Raw genomic sequence first — 19,686 nt, forward strand, 5'->3', positions numbered from 1 at the left:
TCTAACGGTATAATGGCGGAAAAGACGAAAGAGAGCGGTGATTTTCTTGCCATCTGAGCAAACTATTATAATGAGTCTCTACGAAGACAATAAGCATATTATCTTTGCTAAGTCAAACACCGCCACTGCCAGAGCAAGACAGGCATCTTGGCAAAAAAATTGCCGATAAACTAAATGCGTATTTTGGTAAAATGTATAGGCTCATATTTAGTGCCTTATTACCCCAATCAATCAGATAAGTTCTTTAAATGTGCCTGCTGGCAGTAGGCTTAATAGAAATTAATCACCGAATGAGATCTTGCTAGCGAAAATAATGATATCAACTCTTTCAGAATAAGTATAAAAACAAGGCCAAAGAGTATCTAATTGATACGAATTCATAGACACTTATGAGGATATATGTAGGGTGATATCAGGTAAAATGGCCCATTTTTGTGTAAATCCTTGGGACAACAATATTATACCATATATGCCTTTTCCATGTGTTTTTATGATTACTTATGACTGTTTTTGATATTTTTTTGTTGAAATGATGTAATAAAATATAATTATTTAGGCCCTACAGTTCTTGAAACATCAGCTGTGCAACCTTTATTGCACAAGCAGTTTCAGGTAAAATGGACCAGCTGTTCAGGTAAAATGGGCCAGTGAAACTGCAAAGGGAAATAGTAATTTATCATCAATTTTATTTTTAAAACACAGTTGCTTATACAGCCACATAACATTTAAACTGCATTAAACAAACATATTCATATGTGCCATAATAAAAAAATATATATCCTGAAGCCCAGACTCGTCACAGTTCCATATATATGTGACGGTGTGCCCTCAATACCCAGCTCAACCAAAAGGCTCTCATACTGGTTAAACCACTGGCTAACCACCTCTTTGTTGAGTCCAGCAGCCCGTGCTGCAGACAGGACCTCTGGCTTGCGCATCCCAAGCTCTGGGTTGTGCTTTAGAAAGTTCTTAAACCAGTAATATCCGGCCCTCCCTGCTGTCTTGAAGAAACCAGATATGTTGTTTTTGGCTGCAAAATCAAAGGCCACTTGCCGGACATCACGTTTTGTGAAGGGAAACCCCCTCTGTGCCAATGTGTTGAGGGTGGCAGCAAGCTCCCTTTCCGCCTCATGTGGAAAGTAGGGCTTCCGCCCTGACGCATGTTCACTGCCAGTCACCTTTCCACTGATGCGTTTTTGCAGTGTGGATCGCGGCACACCCCATGCTCTTGATAAGAGGTGCACACTCACTGTAATTCCTTTCTCCCTCCATGTATTCATCTAAAGCCCCCTCATCCTCTCCTCTTTCCACAGATTGTAATTGTTGGCCTTCCTTTCCATCCCTGTTTCATCTTTGTATCCTTTCCTCTCTGGTCCTTGCTCCTACTCTCTTTTCTCTCTCTTTCCTTCTCCCTTTCTCCTCTCCTCTCCTCTCGCTTCCTTCTCCTTCGCCATACTTACTGTACATAAAATATCTACTACCATTATTACTGTTGGGGGGGTCATGGTGTGACACACACACACACACACACACACACACACACCCTCACACACACACACACACACACACTCCAACACATGTGTATGTGTGTTTGTGAGTGACACAGATGATGGCCCATTTTATCTGAAACCATGTTGCCCATTTTACCTCATTGGGTTAAGGTAAATTGGACCACCAAGAAAAACATAACTTTTTCAAAAAATATGTTCATATACCAAGCTAACAACATTATTTGTGATTGATGCCATCAAGACAGATATGCATAGTTTTTTTATGTGCATGTAAAAAAAAAAAAAAAGATTTATCATCCTTATAATAGTTTAACTAGATTTGGTATGACAGGCTACTTTCCATGCAGCTTTCTGGTGCAGTCTTGTTTGAATTATTGGCCCGCCCACCATAGCAACCATAAAGCAATCAAATGCCCTGTTACTTGTCAGGGCTGGGACCCCCAAACCTTAAATGGTCCATTTTACCTGATATCACCCTATGTATGTGTATATGCATGTAGGCCTATGTGTAAATCCCTCTTTGATTTCATTGACTGGGTCATGGCCAGGAATATGATGAATTGATTCATCAGCTGGTTAAGCGCCAAGTACACTTCTTACAGCAACGCATGCTGTGGCTTTGCCAATGTTTTCTGCATCGCCTATACTGTATAAAAATGTAGCCTACCTGACGCGAAAAACCTCAAAGCTATGCAGAGAGTCTGAAGCACAGTAAAAGTTTCAAGTAGCTTTATTGTCCATTTCTTCACGTCAAGACATAAAAAGGAATCGATATGACGTTTCCCACTCTCCCACAGTGAAACATAAAAAGCACAGGCACAACAGATAAGACATTTCTTAGAACATAGCGTTACATATTCACATACAGCAGCATAAGCTCATAAAGCATAGCTTGCTGCGGCGTGTGATATTTGCAATGTACGGCCCGTAAAGGTCTTGCAAATTAATGAGTCGTGAATCGATATCGCTCAAACAAGAACTCATCCGTGTGAATATATATAGTATAGCCTCCAAACAACCCCAAATACGTGATTAGTAGCCTACATTCGGGGAGTGTCTATGGGAACCAGTTGATTCAGAAGAAGCCACATCAAAATGTTACGTAAAGGCCAACGTAGTTAACAAATACGTAACCAGTTGGCTACCTTTTCAGAGCTGGTATAGCTCGCGGCGTAAGTCAACTGTCTTTCATGTGTACGTCTTTCTGCTCTAGTGCAATCAAATCCCACTTCATCCGAGCCTGCAAATGTTTTATTTTTTCTCAATTTTTTTTGTTTCGCGAATGGTAGTCTAATGTAGTGCGCACGTAGCCCATAGGCCTACTTTCAAATTTGCCGCAGCAAATATGAGATCCGACTTGAAACTCGCCAGTAATATGTTTGTGAATTTGTGACGAATCTGGTGATAGAGGCAGACTGATAGGTGCACGCACAGCTGGGGGAACCAGTTAAATAAGGAACCAGTTGGGACGTAACACCGGCCCTTTGCTGCGCGTCGGGCCTAACAACACCCTTGAACACGTACTTTATTGGTGATAAAGTACTGCCTCGAGTACCTTATTGCTTAATTACAATAGGTGGCTTGGCCACCAATAATAATACTAACGATAACAATAGCTTCGCTGCTATTAACGTTAAGGTTTTTACACTTTTACATAAATCCAAAATGGCGGCCGCGTAAATTTGGTTATTTTGAACATTTATCAATAGTCAGGCTTGGAAATCTCACAAGACATCAAGAGACAAATAAATTACTTTAAGGTAAATACTTCAACAGTTATTAGCCAAAACAAGTTTATGCTTCTGGCCATGAAGTCACTCGACCTGCCAACTTTCCTGGAAGTGCATCTCCTTGTTTCATTCAACTGTATATCCCTTTAAGTCACATGACACAGTTTTTGGAGGACATCCTCAGAATAAGGTTCCGAGTAGGCATACCAAATTTGCTGTCACTGCCTCAAAGAATTGCTGAGATATGACTTCACTTCCTTTTTGGTGGATTTTCTGCTGAATTTGATTGGCTGTCACGGACAAACGGTTGTGAAGATCTACATTTTCTACCATAACTTTTTGTGAGGCTTGGTCTGAAGAGCATATCTGGTCATTTTGAAGAGGATTTGACAGAAATTGTAGGAGGAGTAGGCTTTCAAAGGTTTTTGATAAAACCGGAAATGGAGGACGATTTATATAACCGTAAATTGACGCCATGGTGTGCGTTGAACTCAGCTTAATCCAGAAGCTTCGCTGCTTTGCCCCTAAAAAAGCAAAAAAACTTAACCCTGTAAGACCCCTTGTTGCAATATTACAACGTCACTTTTATCGCTCCAAAAAACACATTTTCAAAAACTTTTGGGGGGAAAAAACACATTTACATAGTCAATGGGTCCTATTGTATTGCCTTGCTATGCCATTGGATTGTACATGTGTATATAAGTCTGGCCAGAAGGCCATGAACTCACTCGACCTGCCAACTTTCCTGGAAGTGCATCTCCTTGTTTCATTCAACTGTATATCTCAACATTGAAGTAAGTACATTTCATGAAATATTTTTGGGGGTAATTTTTATAATATGTAGTTTATGTAAATATTAAGTTATTTGGAAATTCTTGCATCACATTAGATTTTTTGCTTGTTATGTCATTGTTGTAATTTTGCAACGTTGGGTGAAAAGGGTGGCTAAAATACCATGTGAACCTTGCACACTAAAGGTACCTTGCACACGACATTCCACTTCTCAAATGTTCAGATATAGGATAAATACTTACAGAAATATAATGTATTTGATGATGATTCACACTTTATAAATGGGTTATTTGTTATAATTTTAAGTTTAGACCAGATTTGAATCATTCTTAATAGGATTAAGTTTAAATTTAAGAATAATTTTAAATTTAGACCAGATTTGAATAATTCTAAATAAGATTAATTTGCATTGGAATTAGTTATACTTATACCCCATTTCTATGTTAGCATTGAAATATAAGTTTTTATATCTGGACTTTATATCTTTATATTTTATATCTGGACTGTTTGTTTGCCCAAATATCTCCATGTTACACAAGCCAGATAATGTTTGTAGAATGCTTTGGAGCATGGTTGTTCAGGGACAAGTGTAAATGTTTTGGAATGTGGGGGTTGCATGTATGGTGCATTGTTTAGGGACAGGTGTGAATGTTCTGGAATGTGGGGATGCAAGAGTTCTGGGGGGTTGTATTTTCCTTTTGTAAGTAGCACATTAGACTATCCAGACACCATTGTGTGCCTTCAGTGGAATGTATCGCCTGAATAGGATTAATTTGCTTTGGAATTAGTTATACTTCAACATTCTTTAACTATTATTTTCATTTCAGAATGACATCGGCAAGGAGAGCTTTCTTCAGTGTCCACAATGTCATTCAGGCTGTCCAAAATGGAGAGAGCGATGTTGACATGGAGTCAGACACCAGTGATTCGAGTGATGAGGTGGTTCAAGATCTGGAGGAAGAGGAAAAAGAGAATAAGAGACCCAGTGATTGTCCAACTGAGGATGATGACGATGACATTGAGCGAACCAACACAAGCCAACCAACTTAACTGACTATGCCCTGGGACCGGTATCGCTGGCTGAAAAAGGATTTAATCAGTCCTAATACTGATTTCTCTGGTCCAGACTTGACCAAACATGGAATGTCAGGTGACGTTGTGATGAAGCTCACCTCCACGCTTCCAGGAGGTCAAAACTACAAGGTCTATGGATACAACTTCTTTACATGTGTCCCATTAGTAGTTTGGCTCCTTGATCGTGGAATTCATTATGTGGGAACAGCCAGGCAAGTGCGCTCACCAAACTGTAACCTTGAAGATGAGAAGATCTTGAAGAAAAAGGGCAGAGGAAGCTTTGACAACAGAGTCGAGGAAAACCACAACATATGCGCTGTCAAATGGTATGACAACAGGGCGGTCACATTTGTCATCCTTTGCTGGCACTGATCCTGTACAAAAGATTCAACGCTGGAACAAAGCCACCAAATCCTACATTGAAGTTGAGAGACCATATTGTGGGAGTATACAACCAATACATGGGTGGTTGTGGATTTGCTGGACTCTTTTGCAGCCAAATATAAGTTTGCCATGAAATCACGCCACTGGTACAGTTACATCTTCTGGTACAGTTACATCTTCTGGCACACCATCATCCTTGCCGTGATCAATGCCTGGCTCCTCTAAAAACGGGACTGCAAAGCTGTCAATGTTCCAAATAAAATTATGTTGAACAGGAGACTGTTTCAGGCACAACTATCTTCTTCTCTCATCCTGACAAGTACAGCTGTCACACCAAGGAGAGGGCGGCCATCTTCAGCCAGTAGGAGCCCTTTGACATCAATAAGAGTGACACCTCAGAGACCTGTGACTGCTCAGAGAAGACCATACCTAGGAAATGGGAGTCCACCAAATAGGGTCCCAGTAAAGCTCTCTCTTGGAAGTCGCTTTGGATAAAAGCGTCTGCTAAATGAATAAATGTAAATGTAAGAGAGTATGTGAACCACCAACCAATGTGCGCAGGGACATGGTTGCACCTCTCCCGGTGAAGACAACAAGAGGACGCTGCAGACACTGCGTGAAAGTATATTCCAGTATGCTTTGCAGAAAGTGCAATGTCCGTCTCTGCTTTTCGGAGGAAAGGAACCGTTTTGGGACTACCATTGCAAGTTAACACTTTTTTGCAAAGGACTTGAAATTGCAAGGACACTTATATGTTTTTTAATAAATTATGATTCATGAAAATATGACTGTTGGGTTATTATTATTAATGAAATTTACTGTCATAGTGCCAGTAAGCAATACACATTCCAAATTAACCAGCAATTGTTTTGTGTATTTGTTCTGACAGTTTGAGAGCAAATGCTGAAATTCTGCTCCAACTTGGCCCAACGTTGCAATATTACAACGTTGCCCTAAAAACGTACAAAACATTTTTTTTTTGTTATCTTTCGTTATCTTCACCAGAAGACTATTACAACATCATCTCACTTAAAACATTCGATCAACGTCCTACTTTTTCTTTCTGCAACACCATTTTGCTGAGGTGTTTGAGGTACAGTTGTCTCATGGTGGATACCTTGAGCCTTCAAGTATTCTTGGAATTCTTTGGACATGTATTCTCCACCATTATCCGCACTCTGTCCACACTCTTTGGATAATATTCTCTCGAACTCCTTGAATTTGCAGAGAACTTCAGTCTTCTGTCTCATAAAGTATACCTTGCAACATCTAGAATAATCATCAATAAAAGTCACAAAGTACTTTGATCTGCCTATAGATTCAGTCTGTATGGGACCAGATACCAACTGCAGTTTACATTTGGAATGGATTTCTCCCACTGGCTTATTTGGCTTCCTAGACAACTTGCCTTCCACACATGCTTCACAGAAGGAAACTTCTTTCTCTGCAGGAAAGTCCACTCCATTCACCATTTCTTTAAATTCCTTCACTTTAGTGGTGTGTCCCAGTCGCCTGTGCCACAAGCTGGCTGCTATTAAGGCACTCAGTGGTGTATAAAGTACAAAACCAAAAGCCATACTTGAGTAAAAGTAAAGATACCTTACTGGAAAATGACTCCAGTAAAAGTAAAAAGTCACCTATTAGAATACTACTTGAGTAAAAGTCTTAAAGTATCTGATATTTACTGTACTTAAGTATCAAAAGTAATTTTAAGTAAGTATTGACAGTAAAAGTACATGTAAATGCTGTTTATGATTATGAAGTGTATTATTTTTAGTGCTGTGGCCACCATGACCAAGGACAAGGAGTTGTGTTGAAAATATTTGTTTATGCTAATTATGATAGCCTAACTAAACATTAATGTTTCGGCTCATGGGATTAATCTTAATTTACCTCGATGTGTTTCCTGAGGGGAAACACACTGAGGATGGGGAGTTTGAATGCCAATATTTCGGTACCTTTGGGTAAGCATAAGAGGCACTTCATCCGGTACAAAGAATCTTTCACTCCAACATAAGAAAACATTTCTTGCAAATATGACCACTGGTGTTCGGCTTCATTACCACCGTTGTTTGTTGCGGGAGAAGCAGGTGCTTCCATTTCTGCTTCCATCTTGAGTGGAATTCTACTCATGTAGTCGTTCGCTAGCTAGCATCCTGGGCATCACTGAGAATTTGAGAGCACTTGTTTGCAATTGCGCATTAATGTGATTAACTAATTATTCAACTTACAAGCTAGGACCACTGATTAGCCAAGCCTGTTTGTTTGCAGTGTTCCACCAGTCCCCAACCTTGGTCTCATAATATTTTGTTCTTCTAAGGAGATTTGATTTCGAAGCGAGTAACAAAGGTTTCAGGGGGAATGTATCACATTTCAAAAGTCACACACTGCTGCAACAGGTGCATAAGCTGATGAATGTACACAGCTTACAAAAGTATTAGGTTGAACTAGATTTTCCATTGTAGGTGGTGTTTTTATTTGCCATACTATAGCAAAACTGATTAAAGCTGATTAAGTTGCATGAAGTGCATTTTCAAGATTGCATGTTCTTCATTTTCATAACTTTCATAATTGTCATACTTAAGTAATTTAAAATGCAGACAAGGAATTGTCAGCATTATGCTGAAGCCGATTGTTGGCAGGATATAAAGTGTTAGTCATTTCAAACAAATAATATTTTCATTTAAGCTTCAGTCAAATGCTCTAGCCAAAGAGCTAGTCGTATACCAATGTGTTCAAAAGGATTATTTAAGTTGCCTACAAGATTGATTGATTGTACACAGGTGGACCCATTTAGACAAATCTCCCACTAGTGTGTACATAAGTGAACGAATCAACTAGAACCTATAATAATATAATTATATATATTTTCTTAATATTTATTTATTTCAGCAAGGAAATGACCGCATCCTTAAGATATCGCAAAAGAAATTCTGCGCTAGTGGACCTTATAATGGTGAGTAATCATGCAAATGCACTCCTTCACCTATTGTCTTCTGAACTACTAATTCGACTTATGAAGATGCATTTAATAATCTTAGGTAAGTCAATGTCTATGGGGCATGTCAATTTCCCAGGTGAAGACTGCCCCAGTTGGATGGTCCCCATCAGTATCTGTACGAGTGAGGATCCCAGTTGCACCAAACTTGAAGTTCTGCTGGAAATTCCAGAGACCACTATCACCATCCATAACATCCAACCCGACCAGTGGGTCAAGGTGAGATTCAACCATAATTAATACAATCATTTTTTAGTTGTAAAAATTGTGAAAAAGGTATGTTTGTCATTGTCTTATGGATATGTAGCAATGCAACCTGGTGGTATGCTTTTTCGTGAATTGTGTCCAGGAGCACGATTTTCTGACTTTTTTTGTGCTACCCAGAAATATAAAAATAAAATATAATGCATATTTGTAGCACAATTATCAGACGAAAAAGCAAGCACCACATTTAGGGATAGTTAGCTAACCCTAATATTGCACTTTTCTGTTATCTAACCCTATCTGTATTCCTAATACTAACCCTGCACAATTGTTTTTGTAATGTTCCCATTTGGAAAAACATTTTATTCTGTGCTGCACAAAAACAATTCTATAGATGCAAAAAGCAGGATACCAGGTTGTATATAGTCAACTACGTAATTGTGGGCACCTGAGGGCAATGATACGTAAAACGTGTTATAAAAATGAAAACTTTTTGTAATTTTTTGTAATTTAGCCTAACTAGTACACAAGGCCCCTTGATGCAGTCGATTAAGATGGTAGTGGAACACACACACATTATCAATTGCTTATATTATGTTCATCAAAATGTGTTATTGGTTTTCTGTTCTGTTTTCTTACCCAAACAAACTTGTACAAACATCTTGACATTTAGTTCATAATGTAAGTCATTACAGTGTTTCCCACAAAATGTGAATTTATTTGTGGCGGTAGGCAGGGGTGGAGTCAGATGCAGATGCTAACGAGCGAGTGCAGAATGAATGGAGGTCTATGGAGCGGTACCCCTCATTCTTTTTTTTCTAGTAATTTGAATTATTTGAATTCGAAAGGGGATGCAAAAATAATATACACTGCTGGTTGTTAGATTGTTTTAAAGTTGCCTTTCTGTGCTAAAAAGCCTTTGAACATTTCATTGACGTCATACATATCGTACGACCAGAGCTACTGCTTTACGGCAAGCTCTGGTCACTTACTTTTTTCTCTCAAGGCATCGACAACACAGCTGACAGGTTAGGCTCTCCCTATCAAACCGGAGATTTCTCAACGACAATTAGGCGAAAGAGACAAATTTAGCCGTTTAGCTCCATAGACTCCCATTCAAGATGCACTCGCTCGCGATCACCCCCAGTGGAACTTTGGTGGAACTGTAGACAAATTCGGTACAATGGGGCTTAATAGCGAGTGAGAAGGCTCTCCTTAAACAGGCTCTGATTAGTTTAGCAGCTTGTTAACTTCTGGGAGATAGCTAGGCTAACTACCTAAAATGGCAAGACAGCTGCAGAAACGCCACAGGAAAAGAGGCCAGGGTGATAACTATTTACAAATTTAACATTGTAATAAAAATACACAATTGTGAAATGTAATGTACAATATGATGTGCTGACATTATTATAACATCTACTTTTGGAAACAGTGGTCTGCTATTTCACTGAGGGGTTAGCATCATGACATTACATTGCCCAGCACATACAACAGTGCTCAGTGATACACATGTTTTCAATCATTAAAATAAACATTCCTCACAAATAAATGTTTTTTTGAGGATTTATTATGACATTAGATTACAAGTAAATGATTTGTTTGTGAAATGATCATTACCTGTGGTTTTAAACCAACCTAGCTCACTGCAACGCTGTACGCAAGACACTGTTAAGAAAAAAGATTCTACGGTTTAACCTAAACTGTAGGAAGCCAAAAGGCGACAGAATTTTCTGCACTCCCCTTACTTAAATCCAAAATCCTAGATTAGGTTTTCAATTGGTGAAACTATCTGACTACTACAGGGCTTAAAATATTCCGGCACCGGATGTCCGGCAGTTTTTTTGGGAACTTGCATGCGGCTTAATATTTTCGAGTCAATTGATTTCACCTACCTATCAATCATATGAGAGGGACGCAGCTATAACTAAGGTTAATAAACCAAATTCTGATTCAGATTCTGTTACAAGCCTATCAGAAGGAGAACAAGGCGGGTCCTGGCAACACAGTGTGAATGAGATCCATACATCACATTAGCGTTGTCAGTGAAAGCATGGAGCGCAAATTCATGAAGCCTAGGGATGATGTCCTACCCATAGATAAAGGACTCAAAAATAAGTGGTGCTGGGCGTGGATAGAAGGTAGAGACTGCAAGCCTTTTGGCAGTTGGCAGAAACTGAGAGCCTGGAGAGCTTGTTTCTGCATGTTTTGCTCGTGGAAGCTACTATATGCGAGCAGCAGTGTTGGGGGAAGTTACTCAAAGTAATACCGTACTTCTATGAATAAACGCTGCAGTGTTTATTAAATAACATTACATTTTGGTGCAGCGTTTATTTGAGGGCGGCGTTTATTTGAGGGCGGCGTTAAATTAGTATGAGAGATTTCGTGAATTGTAGCTGCAGTGCAGCCATAGAAAACTTTGTTGCTGGTATTGTGACAAATTTCATTTACTACCGCTGACCTCCTTGTCTATTCTTTGTTTTTCTATGAGCGCGGCAACTCCCTTTATCATTCGCTATCAATTAGGTGTGTATCGGTAGTTTAATTGTCTCAAATACAAGTGTTCTACATTGTCTAGAACACTGAAGCAGCATACCTAAACATTCATACATGTTAGCTTTCATACAGAAAGCTGTGCAGAAAGTTATGTACATGTGCAATGAATACTGGGGTTGAATTTAACCAATGACAACCAATTTTTTTGGTGCAGCAGTTTTTAACGCAACGTTCATTTGTGGTCTGGCGTTTATTCGAGGGCGGCGTTTATTTACATTTACATTTATTCATTTAGCAGACGCTTTTATCCAAAGCGACTTCCAAGAGAGAGCTTTACAAAGTGCGTAGGTCACTGATAATAACAACAAGATAACCCCAAAGCATTGCGGGTAGCCAAAACAAGAAATAAACATTGTGAACAACCAAAAAATAAGTGCTAAAGGGAGGAAACCATAAGAGCACGTAGTTAAACAAGTTACAATTAAACAACATGAAACTCTAAGTGCAAGTGTACCTGTAGGAAAGTAATAAAAATAGGATGAACTAAAATAGAAAACAGTTTAAATCAGCTACCACTAACAAACAAGAGCAACAGTCTAAGCAAGAGTCGTTGTGATCCTTGAGGAAACCAGCGTTGGGTTCAGCAAACCATTCCTAAGTACCGTTGTACTCCCGGAACAAGTGCGTCTTGAGCCTTCTCTTGAAGGTGGAGAGACAGTCTGTGTCTCTGATGGAGGTGGGGAGTTGATTCCACCACTGGGGGGCCAGGCAGGAGAAGAGCTTGTGTTGGGATCGGGCGGTCTTGAGCGGTGGGACCACCAGGCGGTTGTCTGAAGAAGACCGTAGGTGGCGGGTGGGGGTGTAAGGCTGCAGGAGAGACTTGATGTAGTCGGGTGCAGTCCCGTTCACTGCTCGGAAGGTCAGTACCAGGGTCTTGAATCTGATGCGGGCCGTTATGGGTAGCCAGTGGAGGGAGATGAGGAGCGGGGTAACGTGGGAGCGTCTGGGTAGATTGTAGACCAGGCGGGCCGCCGCGTTCTGAATCCTCTGAAGAGGGCGGGTTGCGCATGCTGGGAGACCGGCGAGTGCTCAGACAGGTATCTCCTGATCTTCCGGATGTTGTAGAGGGTGAATCTACACGACCGGGAAACCGCAGCAATGTGGGCCGTGAGGGAGAGCTCGTCATCCATGGTAACTCCAAGGTTCCTGGCAGAGGATGAGGGGGTCACCGTCGCAGATCCCCAGGGTGATTGAGAGGTCGTGGGAGATGGAGGGTTTGGCCGGGATGATGAGAAGTTCTGTTTTGGCGAGGTTCAGCTGGAGGTGGAGCTCGGTCATCCAGGCGGAGATGTCTGCGAGGCAGGCCTCAATCCTACCTGAGATCCCCGGATCGGTCGGGGGGAACGACAGGTACAGCTGCGTGTCGTCAGCGTAGCAGTTGTAGGAGAAGCCATGGGAGGTGATGATTGGTCCAAGTGAGGTGGTGTACAGAGAGAAGAGGAGGGGTCCAAGGACGGAGCCCTGTGGGACACCAGTGGAGAGCTGGCGAGGGTCTGACAGTTTGCCTCCCCAGGAGACCTGGTAGGATCTTCCCGACAGGTAGGATGAGACCCACTGGAGTGCAGTGCCAGTGATGCCCATCTCAGAAAGTCTGGAGAGCAGGATCTGGTGGTTAACCGTATCAAACGCTGCAGAAAGGTCCAGCAGAATGATGACGGATGACCTCGAAGCCGCTCCGGCAGACTGGAGGGCAGTGGTGACTGAAAGGAGGGCAGTCTCTGTGGAGTGGCCGGTCTTGAAGCCCGATTGGTTGGGGTCAAGCAGGTTGTTCTGAGAAAGAAAGTTAGACAGTTGGTTAGATACAGCACGTTCAATTGTTTTAGAGAAGAAGGGTAATAGTGATACCGGTCTGTAGTTCTGGAGGACGGCAGGGTTAAGGGAGGGTTTTTTGAGTAGAGGGGTAACTCTGGCCTGTTTGAAGGCAGAGGGGAAGGTGCCAGAGGTAAGAGAGGAGTTTAGAACATGCAGCAGAAAAGTTATGATAGAGGGGGAGATGGTTTGAAAGGAAGGGGAGGGGACAGAATCAATGGGACAGGAGGTGGGGCGATGAGAGAGAATGAGATCAGAGAGCTCTGCCTCGGACAGGGGAGAGAAAGAGTTTAGACATTTAGTTGGGTCAGTCATGGAGGGTGAGGTGGTAGGAAAGGTGGGTTTAGGGAACCGACTGCTAATGTCGGCGATTTTTTTCTCAAAGAAGGAGGAGAAGTCGTCTGCTGTCAGGGTAGAGGCAGGGGGTGGGGGAGGTGGGTTAAGAGTGGGGGAGGTGGGTTAAGAGTGGGGGAGGTGGGTTAAGAAGTTTATTCAAGGGCGGCGTTTATTTGAAGAAATACGGTAAGAGTAGTGTCATTAAGTTACATTATTACTTTATGTACGAAGTAATATTATTACTTATTATATTACTTTTACTATTACTTTTAATACTAACGTGTATGTCTTTGTAAAAAATGTGCAAGAACATAGGCTACAGATGCAAAATAGTGTTTCTTAAAAAGAATGTTTATTTCAAACAATCTTTAACATCAAAAAGGCTTATAAATTCAAAAATAATAATGCTTATTTGAATAAATTATACTATATTAGCAGCCACTTGTGGCAACGGGTCACCATCTCTATTAAGGTTTAAAGTGGATTTTTTGCTAGCTTCCAGCTTTGTTTCTCTGTGGACACTTTCAAGGTGTTTTTTTAAGTTTGAGTGCTGCTTATGGCAGTAGATAGTATTTTGTTGGGGCACAGTTTGCAGTTCACTTCAATGTTTTTTCCTATATTTTCAATGAAAGCAAAATAGTGTAAATATTTCCAACCTGAAAACGTAACACGTTCTGCGGCCATAATTGCTGTTGTGTTTGCCTGCAGCGTAACAGTAGGCTACTGCGCCTAAGAAGTGTCATTTAGGCAACTATCTGTATTTATAAGGGTATCTTAGTCCTTTGGTGAATTCATGCAGTAACTTGGTCAATTAACGCAAGTTACTTAAATAATAGGTCTGTCAAGCTTTTACAATATTTAATTGAAATGTATCACATTATTTCATATGATTAATCGGGAATATATTCAATTTATCACTTAGCAAACTTTACCCCAATCACTTTTTTTGGGGTGAAATAACATTAAAAGGGTGTACTTAAAAACCTCAAATAACTGGAGAATAACAAAAGGAAATCGTGAGGGAGTTTTATTCACTCACTATAATATTAAACATATTGTTATATATTTAGGAAATTTAAAAACAAATTACCACATGTAGTCACATACTACAGTGTCAATATAACAAGTTCAGATGGAACACAACTTAAATTGTGAGGAAGTTTTATTCACTCACAAACTTATTATTATTGAATTTATTTGACAGGGACAATGCAGTTAAACATAGCTACAGAGCAAAGTTTGCAGCAGATGTAATAGACAGAGTTTATAGTAGTGCTGTCAGTTTAACGCGTTATTAACAGCGTTAACGCACACCCAAATCCTGCACAATGGGAACACACCCAAATTAACGGCGTCATTTTTTTAAATTGCACGATTAACGTTCTTTTTGGCCTAGCAAACTTTTGACTCCATTATCTAGCCCAGATGTCTTGAAGCGGGCATAGAAATGGTTTAGCTCCTCTGCTAAGGAGGCATTGGTGTTTGTAGGCGGGTTGCAGCTTCCCCTGTAGTTGTTCAAGTTCAAGTCTTTTATTTGGCAGGTACATAGAACAACACAAGGTCAGACTGGGCACTGAAATTCTTAAGACAACACAACGCAAGCACCTGGCATAACATAACATATAAGTACACAGTTAAAAGTTGGTGATCTGTTGAATGCCTTGCCACACTTGTGTTGGGTCTCTGTTGGTGAAGTGGCCCTCAATCTAGACACGGTGGTCAAATCGGCCTGCAAGCGCCTCTTCTTCCTGAGGAGACTGAAGAAGTTTGGTATACACTCAGACATCCTCACTAACTTTTACAGATGCACTATAGAGAGCGTTCTGACTGGTTGTATTACAGTGTGGTATGGGAGCTGCACAGACAGGGACCGCAAGGCCCTATGAAGTGTGGTCCGTTCTGCTGAGTTCATCATCAGCAGGAAGCTCCCAGCCCTACAGGACACCTACCACACACGTTGCCTAAGGAAAGCCGGCAGGATTCTAAGAGACTGTTCCCCCCATCCTTCAGTCTCTTTACCCCGTTGCCTTCTGGCAGGTGTAACCGCAGCATCCGGTCGCGCACACGCAGACTAAACAACAGTTTCTACCCAAGGGCCATCAGGCTTCTGAATGGACACTGATATGGACATTAATTTACTGCACACTAGTCACTTATAAACTGTCACTTTCAGCTACTGGTTGCACTATCAGTAACATTGCACTACTGTACCTCACTGTACCTCACCACCAGGCTCCTGTATGGTCATTGACATAGTCACTGATCTGCAATTTTGCACTATTGTACTGTAATCCACTTAGGTTAGAATAGGTTATAGGGTTGAAATAGGTTTTATGTGCATTTAGGGTTAGTATAGTGTATTATTTGTTATCTGTAATTTAGGAAGTTTTAGTATTAGGGTTAGTATAGTCGATTATTTATTGCTATCTGTATATTTAGGAAGTTTCATTTATTTAAGCTAAGCATAGATGTAAATTATGTTCTGTGTACTTGTATGTTATGTTATGCCAGGTGTTTGCATTGTCTTGTCTTAAGAATTTCAGTGCCCAATCTGACCTTGTGTTGTTCTGTGTACCTGACAAATAAAAGACTTGGACTTTAACTTAAACAATCTTCTCCCTTATACATGGCTTTGGCCTGCTTGATGCCTTTTTTCAAGTTGTGCCTGGCTATACTGTACTGTGTCACCTGATTTAATTTAATTCAATTGGCAATGGGAATAACGTTGTTTCATGTGACTGTGTTTCATTCAATTAAATAACCCGTGTTGTAATGTAAATCTACAATTCACGATGCATGTTTGTCCAGATCTTTGTCAGTTTATTTTTCAGCAAGATATCTAGAGCAAGCTAACTGAAGCTGAGTTTAATCACTATATAGTTTGGTTGCTAAGCTGTAACGTTCTACCCACCTAAGTCAATCCAGTTTGCTTTGACAACAGAATTGGAAACAACTAACGTTATCATTTCAAATGATATGTAGTCAATCTGTTGAAAACAGTGTTGTGTAGACACAGTAGATTTATTTGCACATTTTATTTCAAGTCTCCAATTTTTTTCAGTGAATGCTGTTGGCCCTGTTGCGTTTTTGCTCCCCAGCTTCACTCGTTGAAAACCAACCAATCAGCGTGCAGCTCATATACATATTAATGAGGATACCATAAAAGGAGAAAAGCTAGTGTTTTTTCCCGGGAAAATTTCAGATGGTCTATCAGGGGGCATAGAACAGCACCTGTGCCATTTTCAACCCAACCAATGTTACATACCCTATTCGGATACCTTAAGGAACAGTGTGAAATACCCAAAAACCCAGTCAATCACCCCTTTAATAAAGTCGACAAAATCCTTGAACTTCCCTCTTTTCTTTGTACTTTCTTGAAAGTCACAGGCATATTTTCTCAAAATGTCTGAGTTTGTATGGGAGCTTGTTTGCCAGTGCTTTTATGTTAGTTGTGTTAAGTCTCCCATGTAGCTAACATTTGTCATTGTGTTGGAGCAGCCTGTGAGGAATAATGCAAAAGACTGTAGAGCAGTACCATCTTCTGGCTTGATTTTCTGCCACCTTTTGTATAAGCTTCTGCTATATGGCATTTGTTTAGCTACTGAAGCTACTGAAGGTTCCATGTGGATGCAGCTCTTAACCAATTTGTGTGTTTGTACACTTGTGTACTGCAGCAAAATGAATGTTGTAATTGTGAGATCAGTAAGTAATGATGCTTTGTGATTCTTCACAAGGTACTGTGAAAGAATGTGTTGGCTTGCTGAGAGATGGCTTTGCATACCGATCAAGCATCAGTCCATCCTTGACTTCTATGTTCAGTACAGGCAAAGATCTTTGAGGTGTTGCCCTATGAACATTGTGTACATCCTTGGTTGTAGGCAAGTCTTATAGTGGTGATTGAAAGGTATTGTTCACCTTGGTTTCACCAACCTTTTCATCCACTTCAATAATGTCCAAGTGTGTATTCATATTTTTGTAAAACGTTTTTGCATCTGACTCGGCAAGAGCAGTGTGCATAGCATGCAAATCTATTTTCTAGCCCTTATTGCCACTCTCTTCTCTTTTGCACAGCCTCAAACTCTGCCTCTCTACGTCAAACCTCTTTCATTCCAAATTCCTTTAATCTTTGTGCAAAGCAGGTTTTTTGACTAACGTAGGTTTCCAAAATGAAGCTCTAGCTTTGTAGCCTGGTCCTAACCAGACTCAAGTACATTTCATTTGTACAGAGAGTCTGGCCACACTTCATTGACAAGCGTTGACTTCCTTGTAGGCGGGTACTCTGTTGAGGTTTTAAACTATTGGTTCTGCCCAGAGCCACTCTGATCTGCCATAACCAATCGCTAGTGTTCGCCTTAGCCAATTCCTTCACCACTACTGTAACAGAGCTAGCTGCCGTAGCTGGAAACTTTTCCCGAACCCCCGTTGGGAGGAGGGCCACAACATCATGGCCACTAACAAAACTCAGCAAAACTTGTTCTTGCTCCGGCTTTAGCTGTTTGATATTCGGCAGCGTTGCCACAATGTAATCAATGGCTTGGCTCGCATCTTTCTCCGCTGCCAATACGGAACTACAACACAAACTAGCACACAACATCGTCATTGTTCTCAGCCACTCCCTCTGTTTGCTGATTGGCCGGTTAAAAAATAACCTGCAAAATCTGACTTACCCACTGAACGGCCAGACCGTGTACAGAAGCAAAATCCAAATTGAGCGGAAGTACGTAGGTCGGCAGAGCCAGGCTACTCTCTTACTCCCTTTCTCCTGAACCGAATTCCCCAAGCAAAAATACATGTGCACTTGAATATGTTTTCCGTTTTTACTTGTTCTTCCAAACATTGACATGAAATCAAAGTGATATACTCAAATGAAATTAAAATCATAAATAATAAATGTAATAAAATCTAATAAAGGAAAGGGGTCAAACTCTGTGGCTCCACTCTGTGCTTGCCTGACAGCACCAATTCCCACTCTCACGCAATCGCATTCAAAGCACATTTAAAGGTATTCACACCCAACAAAAAGCCAACCATCCCATTCATTTACCCATACCTTAATTTAAATAGCTCCTTGGTCATGTGACCCATGATCTCAAAATAGTTTCAGAGTACTAATTAGCCTTACACACACACATTAGATTGTCCTTTTTCATATTTATAATAATTTTGCGAATAATTAAATTGTACATTTTAGATATATTTATACACTATATGTGACACCCTCTGCTGAAAAGGGGCGGTTGTCGGCCAAGGTCATTTCTCAGTTTTTGACAGATTGTAAAGTGCATATTGAGCTTTCAAATGATGTGTCATATATTGTAATCTGAAAATATTTGAAGAAAGTGTGTGTATTTGAATTTTGGTAAACCTGTAAAGCTCTAGCCCGGATATTCTGCTTCAAAGATTTTAGACCTTTTTGTGAAGTGTGATTGTTTTGTGTTAAAGAAGCATCGAGCGCCGGTTATTTCACTGCGGTGAAGAAAAAGACTATTTCAATACAATATTCTATACTCAATCAAATTCCAGGATCCTGATTTCTTGACTTATCCAAGATGTGTGTTGTATCACCCAGTATTTTTGTTCTGACTAGATTGCAATGTACCTGGCCCGATAATGGTTCAAGTTGTGTTAAGTTGTTGGTGCCAATCACATCTTCCAAAAATAACCTGAAAGATGAGGAAGAGAAATCATCATGCTCACAATGCAATGCCCAATATTAGCTTATTCATTCTATTTAGTCCATGGATGTAGGCTAAAACTAAAGAACATTAGGGAAGATGTAAAAATTGAATGTGAATCATTGCTTGTTTCCTGTCAAGCATGGGAGAATTCCAGTTGGTATTGTGTTGCATCATATCAATTTTTTTTTTCCCAACTTCCGACATTGGTGCAAGCTGTCTTCTGGCTGCAACAGCTCTCGATCATTTTTCTCTTTCCCCCAACTTTTAGTTATTTGGGCTACTCTTTTTGTATATATTTTCTTCATATTTTATTTTATTTAATGCTTGTACTGCATACAGGGCCAGGTTAATGAAGATCATCTGGCCTGGGGCAGAAGCCTCCGAGTTCCCCTCCCCATGCAAAAGATTTATATATATATATATATATATATATATACTATTATTACTATGATTATCAATATATATATTACAGGGATGCAAACACATGTATGGTCAAAAAAGAGAGAGGTAATTGAATCCCTCACCCCGTGGCAAACATCCATATACTTACATTGCCACCAACCCCCTGACATCCCTGGCCCACCCCTTTATGCACATCAAGTAAAATTACGGCCTTT

At 40.4% G+C, this 19,686-nt stretch overlaps 1 protein-coding gene across 4 annotated transcripts in view; it reads left to right on the forward strand.

Moving 5' to 3' along the window:
• The window catches only part of npepps (aminopeptidase puromycin sensitive), a 197,873-nt gene that overhangs the window by 82,187 nt on the left and 96,000 nt on the right, over positions 1 to 19,686 (forward strand). For all 4 annotated transcript variants that reach the window (XM_084684883.1, XM_084684885.1, XM_084684884.1 and 1 more), the window contains exons 14-15: positions 8,384 to 8,447; positions 8,569 to 8,708. In XM_084684883.1, the coding sequence (XP_084541009.1) occupies positions 8,384 to 8,447; positions 8,569 to 8,708 (204 nt within the window). The remainder of the gene's footprint in view (positions 1 to 8,383; positions 8,448 to 8,568; positions 8,709 to 19,686) is intronic.

This window comes from Hypomesus nipponensis, chromosome 21, assembly GCF_054491055.1.
Source record: "Hypomesus nipponensis isolate SF chromosome 21, ASM5449105v1, whole genome shotgun sequence".
Lineage (NCBI taxonomy): Eukaryota > Metazoa > Chordata > Actinopteri > Osmeriformes > Osmeridae > Hypomesus > Hypomesus nipponensis.